The 13416-nt window shown below is 62.8% G+C and overlaps 1 protein-coding gene across 6 annotated transcripts in view; it reads left to right on the forward strand.

The window, feature by feature from the left end:
• DGKK (diacylglycerol kinase kappa) overlaps positions 1-13416 on the forward strand; it is an 80505-nt gene that overhangs the window by 21604 nt on the left and 45485 nt on the right. For 5 of the 6 annotated variants that reach the window (XM_075896543.2, XM_075896544.2, XM_075941282.2 and 2 more), the window contains 2 exons: positions 11497-11607; positions 12913-12993. In XM_075896543.2, the coding sequence (XP_075752658.2) occupies positions 11497-11607; positions 12913-12993 (192 nt within the window). Of the gene's footprint in view, positions 1-4030; positions 5122-11496; positions 11608-12912; positions 12994-13416 lie in introns of those variants that run through there. The other variant, XM_075896546.2, reaches the window with a different exon arrangement.

Consider the following 13416-nt stretch of genomic DNA (forward strand, 5'->3'; position numbering starts at 1 on the left):
GGAGCAGGGAATTGAATGCCAGTCTGCCCAGTCCCACGCTCATTCCCTGACCATTGACCTACCCTTCCTCTAGAGGATACTTGGTCCGCTTGTCCGGGTAGGGGCGGGCTGTCCCGAGGTGGCTGGGCAGAGCTGATGCACGGGGGCTGCGGGATGCTCCCACAAATGACAGCCAGCAGTTCTCCCGCCTGGGCCTGTGGGGGGGCCAGTTAGAAGGGGGCATGGCTCGGGGGAGGGGGGTTACAGATCCGTGTGTCGGGATGCGCTGAGGCCTTTCAGCAAGGCGGGGAGAGGCAGCACCGTGGTTAGAGGATGTGCTTGGTACTCGGCCCTCGGGCAGCCCTGTGCAGGTTCACCGCACACCCGCCCTGCCCTGTGCCGCCCTCTCTTTCCCTTCCCAGGCAGCTGCTCCTCTCCTGACCAAGCACACCCAGCCGCCTGGCACTAGCACCAGGCACTTGGCTGGTGCGCTCCCCCCTGCCCAGCCTGGCTCTGCCCCACTGGGGCCCCAGGCGTGGCTGGCCCTTGGGCACAGCTGGAAGAAACGGGCCTAACAGTCACAACCGCCGAGCCCCGGAGCTGCTTCTTGAATGTTTTAGGGGCTCTTCCGGGGCCCCATTACTGGCCCTTCACACCTGCAGCCTGGTTCTCCCTGGGGGTCGGGGGGCTGCCCCACTGATGCCAGCAGAGCTCGGTGGAATCCCACCGGGGACTCTGGGGCTCCCTTCAGGCCCGTGCTTGTCCCCAGGGTAACGCAGGCCAATCCCGGCCTGTGCCTTCCGCTCTCCGCCGAGCCCGGCTCTTCCCTCGCTCCCCTCGCCGCCCCCCTCCCGAGGGGAAAGGCCCAGGTGGTCTGGGGGGCTGATGCCGTGAGGGGGGGGGCTAATGCTGTGAGGTGGTTGGCTAACGCCGCCAGAGGGGTGTCTAATGCCGTGAGGGGGGGCTAATGCCGCCGGGGGGGGCTAACGCCGCAGGGGGGGACACAGTTGGATGGCCCCTCTGTTGGGGTGGGCTCCTGGCCTCAGCACACAGCCCCTCCGCGCCGTGCTGGTGTGTGTGGGCTGCAGAGCAGCTCTCAGACAGTGGGGTGGGCCCCGGGGTGATGGGGAGGCAGCCAGGGCTGTGCTGGTCTCCCCGTGGAGCACCCGTGGCCGGAGCAGTAGCAGCGAGCGCCGCGAGCACGTGGCCCGGGCCAGGAGCGAAAGCTGCCTCAGGCGCGGCCGTGGCACACCCTCCCCGAGGGGATGTGGTGAGCTGCGTGCGCTCGCCGCCCACGCCTGCAGACGCGGCCCGGAAGGGAGAAGTATTTATAGAAACGGGCAGGTGAGCGCGCAGGGCCCCAAGCCAGCGCCGGGTCAGCGGCTGGCCATGCCCCCTGCCTTGAGGGGAACCTCTGCTGGCGCCAGCCCGCTGCGGCTGACAGGGCGTCGTGCCACCTCCTGTCCCCACTGCACGCCCCCCGGGCCGTGGCCCTGCCTGTCAGGACACGGGTCGCAGGCCTCCAGGCAGCCCCCGAATGGCCGAGCTCCCGTGGCAGTTAGTCGGTGCCTGACCGGGGGGCAGGCCCTGGGCTCTACGGCCCCCACCAGAGAGGGTGGCTTGGGCTGCCACGTGAACTCCGATGGGCTGGGGCTGAGGCAGGGCCGAGGGGGCCTGCCTGGCTTTCGGAGGCGTCCCGAGGGCTCACGCTCTCGGTAGGCCTGGCCTGTGGGCAGCACCGACCCGCCAGAGCCAAGCAGGCATTTGGAGGGCATGACAACCAGGCCATGTCTCCCCAGCTGTGGGCGCTCCCTCCTGGCGTGGCTATGGCCTCAGGCCAGCCTGGTGGGCAGGGGCTGAGCCTGGCACGGCTGTTCCCTGCAGGGCTGGGGGCACTGGCCTGCCCTAGAGACTGTCCTGGTGAATAATCCCCTACCCAGGGCGGCGTGGGGAGATCAGGCACGCTGCATGCCTGGACCCCTAGGCTGAGTGGCCCCCGCTGGTGCGTGTGGCCAGTGCTGGGCCCCATGGTTCGGAACAATGGGGAGAAAGTGCAGAGGGCCCAGAGAGGAGCAATAAAACTGGTTCAAGGTCTAGAAAACGAGAGGGAAGGCTTGGTCCGTGGAGCCTGGGGGAGCTTTGAACCCGCGGCCCATGGTGACACTCAGCCTGCACCCATGGCTCTGAGCCGCTAGAGGGCGCTAGTGCTCCTCAGGAGGGGCAGGACATCCCCACTGCCATCGAGGCTCGTGCCCGCAGACTGTCCCGTGGGGCTGCAGAGATGGCTGGTCCCTGCCTAGGCAGTTAGAGGATTGATCGTCCACCCTGGGATCGGGGCTGGATCCTGCACAGAACGGAGCAGCCCCCCAAGTCCCCCTTCCCAGAGCCTGCCGGGGCTGGCGTCACATCTGGGCTGGGCTTCCTGGGCCTGCCCGGCGCAGCTGGCTCTGGCGCAGCCGTGGCAGGGGGGCGTTCCGGGCCAGCCGGGGCCGAGCAGTGCGCCGAATCCCAGAGACCGTGACGGCACTGCCCGCGCGGGCGGCTGGCGGGGGCGTGGGCGGCGGGAGCTGCACCCAGCCGAGTAGGGCTTAGCCACAGCTGCCTGCAGGGGGCGTTCTCAGGGAGCCAGGGAAAGGGGACGAGGCGTGGCTGGGCTAGCAGAGCGAGTCCCCAGGCAGGGCTCCTGGCTGCTTGCCAGCTGCGCCAGTGCAGCCACACTGCTATTTTTAGCCATGCTGCAGCCACACCTCTGGCTGCAGCGGGGACACACCCTGGGCGTGGGGGGCGGAAGGAACCAGGCAGAGGGCAGGGCCCCCAGGAGCCCTTTGCACAGAGATCTCAGGCTGCCAGTTGCCCGAGGCTTGAGCTAGTCCAGCTTGGCCAGCGCAGCCCTAGAGGGGGAGCGGGGTGAGTGTCACTCTAGAACCGCACTGACCGTCCAGTGCCCGTGTAGCACCGTGCGCGCCCCTGGCCAAGCCAGCTGAGGAGCTGGGTGGTGCCCACGAAAGCGCGTGGCGCTCTAGCCATGCTTGTGTGTCCCTTAGGGTAGCCCTGCCAGTCTTGCCCGCAGGGACCTTGTTCTGGGAACCGCCGGCCTGCCGCCGGCTCAGCTTGCGCCACTTGGGAAGGGCTTTACCTAGCCCCAGGGGAGGTAGGTCTGACACTGGGACAGGACCGTGACTACAAGTGCGACTGTCCCCTCCGCGCCTCTACAGAGCGAGGGTCCAGCCAGGCCACGCTGAATAGCACCTCGTGTGCTTCGTTGTCTCCCTGCCGGAGCTGGCGGGAGGCGCTCCCGTTGCTGTCCGGGGGCGCTGTGCTCGGGGGCGCTGGCGGGTAGCAAAGCTGCTCTGCGCCGCAGCACCTGGTATTTCTGCCCTCGCGCCCGTCGCCTCGTGTCGGTTTCGCTCTCGCACTCGGCTGAGTTGGGTGGGGCTGTGACTGGACTGGGAGGCCTGGTCAGAACTGACCAGAAAACAGAATTGAGTCCCCAGCAAGAACGTAGAATTCCTGACAAGTTTTGGCCTGAACTGTGCTGGCCTGGCCCCTCCTCTAAGGAAAGGTCCGTGGGCCCTGTTGTTAGCTGAATGATGAATTCTGGCCACCTTCCAACTCACCTAACCCCTTGTTCTCTGAAGTTTCAATTACATACAGTATCCGCCTTCGCTTCCTGTTGGAAACTGTGATGTAGCATGGTGTTAAACAGTTGTATGTCTACACTGGCATCCCTTTCCGGAAAAGGGATGCTAATGAGAGACATCGCAACTGCAAATCCGCGGGGGGTTTAAATATCCCCCACGGCATTTGCATGAACATGGCTGCCGCTTTTTTCCGGCTTGGGGATAAGCCGGAGAAAAGCGCCAGCCTAGACGTGATTCTCCGGAAAATAAGCCCTTTTCCAGAGGATCTCTTAATCCTACTTTCAAGGAATAAGAGATCCTCCGGAAAAGGGTTTATTTTCCAGAGAATCACGTCTAGACTGGCGCTTTTCTCCGGCTTATCCCCAAGCCGGAAAAAAGCAGCAGCCATGTTCATGCAAATGCTGGGGGGATATTTAAATCCCCCGCGGATTTGCAGTTGCGATGTGTCTCATTAGCATCCCTTTTCCGGAAAGGGATGCCAGTGTAGACACAGCCTTGTTGTGTCCCACCCCAGAGGTGGCTGCATCCAGTGACAGAGCTCTGACTTTTTTTAGTGGGGGTGAGGAGGCTTCTAATGTGATTCTGCTCCGTAGGAAGGACTGTCGCGTGGGAGCACGGTCCTGGGTGTGTGTATCTGGCTCTTCACTCCCCTGAGCCCACCGGAGGCCGGGCCGCTGTGGGAGAGGGAGCTGAAGCCACTGAGAACTGGCTACTCGGGCAGCTTGCGGTGGGCGGCAGCAGGTCTCTGTGAGCTGAGAGAGCGGACTCAGCCTGGGATCTCCGCCTCTGCGGGCCGCGCTGTTTTGCTCCCGGTGACGGCAGGGGTCCCAGTGCTTCCACAGGTGGACCGGAGAGCAGGGCTCAGATGCTGCGACAAGCAGGAAACACTCTGCAAATCTCTTGCGAAACTGCGTTAACCCAGAGGCCCGGCCCTGCGCTTTGAGGATCCTGGGGAAAGCCGCCTTGTCCTTTCTGCCCTTGCTACGGGCTTGGCGCAAAGCGGTTAGTGAGCCTGTTTGTGAGCAGGGACGAGCCCTGGCTGCTGCTGCTGTGTTCGGGGGAAGGAGGGTTCCCACCTAGGCTAAGGTGCAGCAGGCCAGGGCGCGGCTGGCTCGGGTTCTCTGCCCATTGGAGCAGCGGCTGCCTGGCCTGTCTCAGCCCGGCTAGAGTTTCTTTTCCTCCCTGGGCTATTTTTATCTCTGCTAAGCACACAAAGCAAGTTCAGCTGCTTCCCTCAGCCACTTCCTCATTCACCTGCATGGCAGGAGAGGCAGGAGCTCTCGTCTGCGCGCCGATGGTCCATGGAGACTTTGGCTGCAGCTGCCAGCTTCCCTGGGCTGGGACAGTAACTGCAGCTTCCCTGGGCTCCAGCTTGCAGCTGGCTCTGCTTTGACTCACCTGCTCGGAAGCCAGGAGCTGCAGGGCAGAGCCGGCCCCCGGGAGCGGCACTGGAACGCACAGCACGCGGCTGAGGGCACCAAAGAGCAAGGCCTGGATACCGGTAGGTCCCGGTCTGACCCGGCCAGCCTACGGAGGCAGAGGGTTATTTCTGTCTCTCATATACAGTGCTAACCCAGCTTCCAGGCGTGCGCACACACGTGCTCTCACGCACATGCTCACTTTCACACACAGAGCTCCCCATTCCAGGTACAGCATACACGAGAAAAGAAAAAGTTGAATGCTTATGGCCATGTTGATAGCTCCGTAGCCAAATAAGCCTGCTTGGTGTACATGGTGATGGATGTGTGAATGCATGTATGTGGACACGCGTGTTTGGGCAGGGCAGTGGCTGGTGCACGTATGTGGACACGCGTGTCTGGGCAGGGCAGTGGCTGGTGCACGTATGTGGACACGCGTGTCTGGGCAGGGCAGTGGTTGGTGCACGTATGTGGACATGTGTCTGGGCGAGGCAGTGGCTGATGCACGTATGTGGACACACATGTCTGGGCGGGCACAATGGCTGATGCAGGTATGTGGACGTGGGGGGCTGGGCGAGGGGCTGGCGGGGCTGGGTATTTACCCAAAGCCGGGCTTAGGGGCATGGGCACTAACAGTAAGACCTGCTGCATTCTGGGAGGGGGCAGCTTGTATTGCCCGGCTGGTGGGTAGGCCTAGGGGAGCAGCCGGCTGGGGAGCCTGGTGTGACCTGGCTCTGTTCTGGGGGCTGCGTCTGGTGTAAATAGGCGTGGTGTTGCCAGACCAGCGGCCGGGAGGGGGGAGCTGGGCATGCCAGCCCGCGGATTCACCATTCCTGGTTCTCCCGGGCTGAATCGGCCCCTCTCCCCGGCACAACTGGGCTGGCTGGGGGTCAGACGCCAGCGCTGCTTGCCTGCCTGGGTCTGGCAAAAGCAAAGCCGGCCCCAGGCACCTCCTGGCAGGGGTTTGGCCAACGGGCGTTTTCTGCAGGTGGAGCGGTTTGTCTCAGACCGAGGCTGCACCGTCCGGTGGCAGATGGTGTGACGGACCGGGCTGGGTCTGGGGACAGCTCAGGGCGAATTGCTCAACTTCGGGGCTCCTTACAGCCCCCAGACTGGAGACCTCTCCAAACAGGCCACAAACCAGTCACACAGAGCGCTTCAGCTGCCTGCCTGACGCCTCCCGAGCAAAACCCCTCCGACACCCCAGCAATATCCGTGCCCCAGATGGCCCCGGGCCTCATACACCGGTGGGGGTTTTAGCACCCAATCCTACCTACCCCTAACAAGTCCTGTCCGGTTCCAAGAAACCAGCCACAGATCCCTGGTCAATTTACCCTCTGGACCTTACCCACAAACCACACTGAGCCAATCCTTTAGCGTCTAAACTCTAAAGGTTTATTGCTACAAGAAAGAAAAGCCTGAGAGTGAGGTTGATAAAGGATAGTATGTTACATGCATCGAATCTCCCAGTTCTCGATGCAGGCTCTAGCAGAGATGTTACAGCTGCTGGCTTAAGCGTCCTTGGTGCACATCCTACATCAGGATGGGTCCATAGTTTTTCCCAGCTTGTGATTCCCTGCGAGGCCGCATGTGGGGTCAGGAGCAGATCTGAGTTCCGAAATGGAGGTTGCCGCATGGCATCTTTATCCCTCCTTCCCTCTTCTTGGCTGCAGCAGGTCACCTGGCCCGTGGCCTATCCCTGTGTCCCTGGCTGGCAGCCCTTAGGTATCAGTCACATTCTTGAGGTGTGTCCTTGGCCTAGAGAGGGCTATTGTTCCATGGAGACTTGCTCATTAGCATGTCCATAGGCTGAGCATTCTTTGACTATTGCTCAGCCACAAACAGAGAAGTTTCCAATATTGACAGAGTTACATATTCATAACGTCACACCCAGACATCATACAGGTATGTGAAGATCAAATATAGAATCAGAAGAACGTAAGCTTTCGTTTGACCCTTCACATGACCCCCTTTGTACCACTTTTGGGGCAAACACCCCCCACGGGCGCAGCAGTGACCCGGCTGCTTCCCTAAAATCCAGTAACGTGACAGCCCGGCCGTAGGGCCAGGTGAGCAAGGCGGCTGTCTCAGGCCCTGTCCTTAAGGGCCCTGCACTGCCCGGCGGCTTGCTCGCTGCCCTGGCTGGGAGATGCCTGGCCACGCGGTGCAGCCGCCCACAACCTGCCACCTTGGGCCCTGCAGAGTCTTTGGCCAGGCCTGGAGAGAGCGTCAGGCCTCCAGTGCTCGCTCCCAGGTTCCCTCGCCCACAGCTCCTAAGGTCTGTCTCCAGCCCAGTGTTTGGAGCCCCATTTTGAGGCACTTGGACGAGAGGAAAGTGATCAGCAATAGTCAGCATGGATTCACAAAGGGCAAGTCGTGCCTGACCAATCTGATTAGCTTCTCTGATGAGGTAACTGGGTCTGTGGACGTGGGAAAGTCAGTGGATGTGATAGACCTTGACTTTAGCAAGGCTTTTGATACGGTCTCCCACAATATTCTTGCCAGCAAGTTATGGGAATGTGGATTGGATAAATGGACGGTAAGATGGATAGAAAGAGGCTAGAAGGCCGGGCCCAGCGGGTAGTGATCAATGGCTTGATGTCAGGATGGCGGTCGGTTTCTAGTGGAGTGCCCCAAGGATCGGTTCTAGGACCAATTTTGTTCAATATCTTTATGAATGACCTGGCCGAGGGGATGGATTGCACCCTCGGCAAGTTTGCAGATGACACTAAGCTGGGGGGAGAGGTGGATGCACTTAAGGGCAGGGGCAGGGTCCAGAGTGACTTAGACAAATTGGAGGATTGGGCCACAAGAAATCTGCTGAGGTTCAACAAGGACAAGTGCAGAGTCCTGCCCTTGGGAGGGAAGGATCCCAAGCATTGTTACAGGCTGGGGACTGACTGGCTAAGTAGTAGTTCTGCAGAAAAGGACCTGGGGGTTACAGTGGATGAGAAGCTGGAGATGAGTCAACAGGCGCCCTTGTAGCCAAGAAGGCTAATGGAATATTAGGGTGCATTAGGAGGAGCATTGCCAGTAGATCCAGAGATGTCCTTATTCCCCTTTATTCGGCTCTGGTGAGGCCGCATCTGGAGTATTGTGTCCAGTTCTGGGCCCCTCACTACAGAAAGGCTGTGGACGCATTAGAGAGGGTCCAGCGGAGGGCGACCAAAATGCTGAGGGGGCTGGAGCACATGACCTATGAGGAGAGGCTGAGGGATTTGGGTCTGTTTAGTCTGCAGAAGCGAAGAGTGAGGGGGGATTTGAGAGCAGCCTTCAACTTCCTCAAGGGAGGTTCCAAAGAGGCTGGCGAGAGGCTGTTCTCAGTGGGGGCAGGTGGCAGAACAAGGAGCAATGGGCTCAAGTTGTGGTGGGAGAGGTCCAGGTTGGATAAAGCTATTTCCCTAGGAGGGTGGTGAAGCGCTGGGCTGGGTTCCCTAGGGAAGTAGTGGAGTCTCCATACCTAGAGGAGTTTCAGTCTCGGCTTGACAAAGCCCTGGCCGGGTTGATTTAGTTGGGATTGGTCCTGCCTAGGGCAGGGGGCTGGACTCGATGACTCCTGAGGTCTCCTCCAGCTCTGTGGTTCTACAATTCTATGATTCCACGGCCCCAGCTGCCCACGAGGGAGCCGGTTGCCATGGCTGTGGAAGAGGGGGATGGCCCTTTAACGGGCTCCGTCCAGAGCCGACTTTCTCCTGTCAAGCGCCAGCATGAGGCACAAGCAGGCCAGCGACACGCCCTCCCCCGGCTGCTCCGGGGAAAGCGCCGCGTAGAGCACCCGCTGGCACCCGCCGTGCTGAGTCCTCATGACGTGCGCTGACCGATTTGCTGCTACCCGACGCCGTCGCCGCGGGTTAATTGAAGGGCCCGGGTGGCTCTTGCAGCTGATTAACTGCCAGGCCAGAATCCGGGCTGAGCGTGGCCATTCTCCGGCCCTTCGGCAGAAGGCGCCGCATGCTTTGCGCCGGCTCGCGAGGCCCCAAGCGCTGCTGCGAGGCAGGGAAAGGCCGTCGGGCTCCAAGAGGGTCCTGCGGCCCCTCGGACACTGACCGGGAGCGTCCGTGGGCGCCACGCAGCCGAGCTGCAGAGGAAGGGTGAGGAGGCGGCGGGGCCCACGACTCTCAGTGTGTTTTGGGTCGTCACTGAGGTGCCACGGGACTCTGAGTTGCTTGTAAAGCTGCAGACTCACTCCCTCGGAGACTTTGGACTGTGCGGTTATTCGCAGGGGGTCCGGGGCCTGGTCAGGGGCCCGCAACGCCAGACCTCTGTCCCTGGGCAGCAGGCTGGTACTCCTTCCTGGGGGCTGGCTACGTTTCATCCCGCCCGGTGCCGTTTCTGTTCTGGAAAGGGAGCCCCGACTCCACACTTCGAGGCGGGGCTTGTGGTCCAGTATCTCCCCCCCCCCCGGTCTATCTGCTGCACCCAGCGCCTGGCGCTGGCCTGGGACATCGCCGCAGGCTCTCTGGGGCAGGGGCGGCTCCGCGTGTGTCTGGTGGCTCGTCCAGCCCCTGGCGCAGGGAAGCGCTGGGTTCTCTTTGCCTGCTCGGTGGGGGTCACGTTCCTCTCCACCCCCACTTGCCTTGGCAAAGGGGCGCTCAGGGCCTGCAGGAAGCTGTGGGCCCGAGGGAGAACGCTGAGCAGCAGGGCCCCCCAGAGCCGGCCCAGGGGGGCTGAACGCACACGCGGCGAGGAGGGAGGCAGGCCCGGCGGGTCGGACGACGCGAGGTTGCTGCTCCTCCCAGGCGGGGGCCAGGGGAACTCGGTGCGAGCGCTGCTCCCCGATCGGCTGCAGGGCACCAGCCAGTAGTGTCACAGGTCACTGGAGCAGGTGAACTGGAGCCTCGCAGGCCCCGAGAGCCGGGGGCCACTGACCAGCCCTGCCCGGCACCCGGAAGGAACAAGCCATGCCCGGCACGGTCGCCGCGGTGCAGGGGGCGATGCCGGCGCTGCTCCTACACTGCGCTGCCGCTCGAGCGGAGGCCAGAAAGAGGCGCCGGGTTATCGGTGGCTGCACCCCAGCAGCAAAGCCCGAGGGCTCTTTGCCAAAGGGGCCGGGCGCCTGCAGCGCTTAGCTCTGTGGGGCAGGTCCCCGGAGCGTCGCACGGAGCCTCGGGATCCCAATCCAGGACAGGCCGGTGGGTCAGCAAAGTGGGGCTGAGGCCCAGGCGGCCGGGGGGTCTCTGTGTGTGACTGCAAGGGCGCTCGGCGCCGGCACAGCGACCGACTCGCCTCCTCGCTGGCCGGAGCGTCCAAATCTGGGAGACGCTCCCACAGCCCGCTCTGCCCGCAGGGCCGGTCCTGTTCCCCAGGGCCACGTGCGTAGAGATGGAGGGTGAAAATCTGGGTGTGTAAATCTATGTGTGTGTAACTCTGTGTGTGCATGTGTGTAACTGTGCATGTGTGTGTGTGTAACTCTGTGTGTGTGTGCGTGTGTCTGTCCGTGTGCACATGTGTGTAACTCTGTGTGTGTGTGCGTGTGTCTGTCCGTGTGCGCGTGTGTAACTCTGTGTGTGTGTGTGCGTGTGTGTCTGTCCGTGTGAGTGTGTGTGTAACTCTGTGTGTGTGTGTGTGCATGTGTGTAACTGTGCATGTGTGTGTGTGTAACTCTGTGTGTCTGCGCGCGTGTGTGTCTGTCCGTGTGCGCGTGTGTGTCTGTCCGTGTGCGTGTGTGTGTAACTCTGTGTGTGTGTGTGTGCGTGTGTGTCTGTCCGTGTGCGCGTGTGTGTAACTCTGTGTGCGTGTGCGCGTGTGTCTGTCCGTGTGTGTGTGTGTGTAACTCTGTGTGTGTGTGTGTGTGCGTGCGCGTGTGTCTGTCCGTGTGCGTGTGTGTGTAACTCTGTGTGTGTGTGCGTGCGCGTGTGTGTCTGTCCGTGTGCGTGTGTGTGTAACTCTGTGTGTGTGTGTGTGCGCGTGTGTGTCTGTCCGTGTGCGTGTGTGTGTAACTCTGTGTGTGTGCGTGTGCGCGCGTGTGTGTCTGTCCGTGTGCGTGTGTGTGTAACTCTGTGTGTGTGCGTGTGCGCGCGCGTGTCTGTCCGTGTGCGTGTGTGTGTAACTCTGTGTGTGTGTGTGTGTGTGTGCGTGCGCGTGTGTGTCTGTCCGTGTGCGTGTGTGTGTAACTCTGTGTGTGTGTGTGTGTGCGCGCGCGTGTGTGTCTGTCCGTGTGCGTGTGTGTGTAACTCTGTGTGTGTGTGTGTGTTCCTTTGCATTCCACGCCCCAGGCCCATCTTCCCTGCGTGCTTAGGGGAGCGCTTGGCATGGCGGCCGGAGGGACCGAGGGCTCCAGCCGCCTCCGCGCAGGAAGCTGCCGGGTTGGGCTCGAAGGGGCCGTCTCATTCCGAGCCCAGGTCGTTGAGCGGGTGGAGACGGGCGTGAGGGCGGGTGGCTAGCGCGACGCGGGTGGGAGCGAGCAGACCGACCCCCGCGGGCAGGCGGGGCACCAAGGCGCCTGTGACTCTTTGCAGAAGAGCGTGAAGGAGGGGCTGCTCCTCAAGCAGACGAGCTCGTTCCAGAGGTGGAAGCGGCGCTACTTTAAGCTGCGGGGCCGGACGCTGTACTACGCCAAGGACTCCAAGGTAGGGAGAGCCAGCAGCCCCGGTGTGAGGGCGCCAGGCGAGCTGGGGACCCCTGCAGCTTGAGCTAAGCTTCTCAGCCAGCCGGCTGCCGACTTGCCCCGGGGCACGGAGGGGCCTGCCACACGCTCGGCCGTCCGCCCCTCCCGCAGGCCACGGGGGCCTGGCCTTGGCCCTTTCCCGCCTCGCGCCCAAACGCAGGGAGGAGACGCATCCCCATGGGGTTGGCGTGGGTCTGCCTCACTCCCCTGGGGTCTCCTCTCCCTTGGCCACCCCCTCAGGCAACCTCGACTGAGCTCACCCCCCAGGCCCTGAGGGACTCAGGGGACTGGGGCCTTCCCCGCGCGCCCACGGAGACGCCTGCCCTCTGGGTGCCTGCTCCACACTGGCAGAGCCCCAGGCAGCCAGCCTCTGCCAGGGACACCGAGTCTCTTGCCAGCTCTCCTGGCCCCTCGGCTGCCCAGGGCGGGGCCCCAGGACAGAGGAGGCCCAAAAGGCAGAGGGTTCCGAGAGGGAGCTAGCCCAGAGCAGGAGCGTGGCCTGCCCATGGCCTGTGGGACATGGCTGTGACGGCACGTCGTGGTCCCCAGCCTCCTGCACCCCCGTAGTGGCACGGACAGACTCCACCAGCCGGTAGAACAGAGGGAGTTTATTGCTTCTCCAGGATACAGCACAGCACAGATGGAATCTGGTTCCAGGGCAGGCCTAGGATGCCTCAGCCCCCTTGAGATGGGGGAGCCTGGGCCCCTAAATCCCAGCCCCTTGCTCAGGCTGCTTCCTCCATGATCCCAGCCAGAAACTAAAACCCTCTTCCAGCCCTGCCCCCAGCCAGGTGCTGGTCTCCGCCCCCCTCCCCTTGTCTCCCTCCCTGGGTGTCTGGGTTAATCCCAGTGAGAATCTCCCATCGCAGCGCAGGGCCCCGGTCACAGAGCAGACAGCCCCCCCGCGCCACAGGGGCTCAGCCTGGTTTTAAGAAGGAGCTTTCCCAATCTCTGTGCTGGGTCCCGGGGAGCAGAGCGAGGCCGAGGGGGAGGCCAGTTCCTCGCTATGGGGCTTGGGCACCTCCATGCCTCCGAGGATCTGGGGTTTCGAGCAGCCCCCTCCCCCCAGCTGCCCTCGGTGCCAGCCTGGCCACCTAGGCCCTCCCTCTGCTAGGGAGCGTTACAGGTCATCCAGCGAGCCCCTCTCTCCACCCGAGCCCCGTGCAAAGGCGAAGCCAGTCTCCCCAGCCTATGCGAGCCAGGCGCTCCCTGGGCAGAGCAAGGCCGGGCTGTCTGCCACATGGCCCTCTCCCTCCCGCCTCCCCAGTCGCTGATCTTCGATGAGGTGGACCTGTCCGACGCCAGCATGGCAGAGACCAGCACCAAGAACGTTAACAACAGCTTCACGGTAAGGGGCCGAACGGCGCGGCACGGTGCGGCATGGCACAGCGCAGCACAGCGTGCCGCAGCACGGCATGGCACGGCACGGCACGGTGTGGCATGGCACAGCGCAGCACAGCGTAGCACAGCGTGCCGCAGCACGGCATGGCACGGCACGGCACGGCACAGTGTAGCACAGCGTGCCGCAGCACGGCATGGCACGGCATGGCACGGCACAGTGTAGCACAGCGTGCCGCAGCACGGCATGGCACGGCACGGCACAGCGTAGCACAGCGTGCCGCAGCACGGCATGGCACGGCATGGCACGGCACAGTGTAGCACAGCGTGCCGCAGCACGACACAGCACAGTGTAGCACAGCGTGCCGCAACATGGCATGGCACAGTGTAGCACAGCGTGCCGCAACACGGCACGGCACAGTGTAGCACAGCG

Source organism: Pelodiscus sinensis, chromosome 13, assembly GCF_052426305.1.
Source record: "Pelodiscus sinensis isolate ZL-2025 chromosome 13, ASM5242630v1, whole genome shotgun sequence".
NCBI classification, from domain to species: Eukaryota; Metazoa; Chordata; order Testudines; family Trionychidae; genus Pelodiscus; species Pelodiscus sinensis.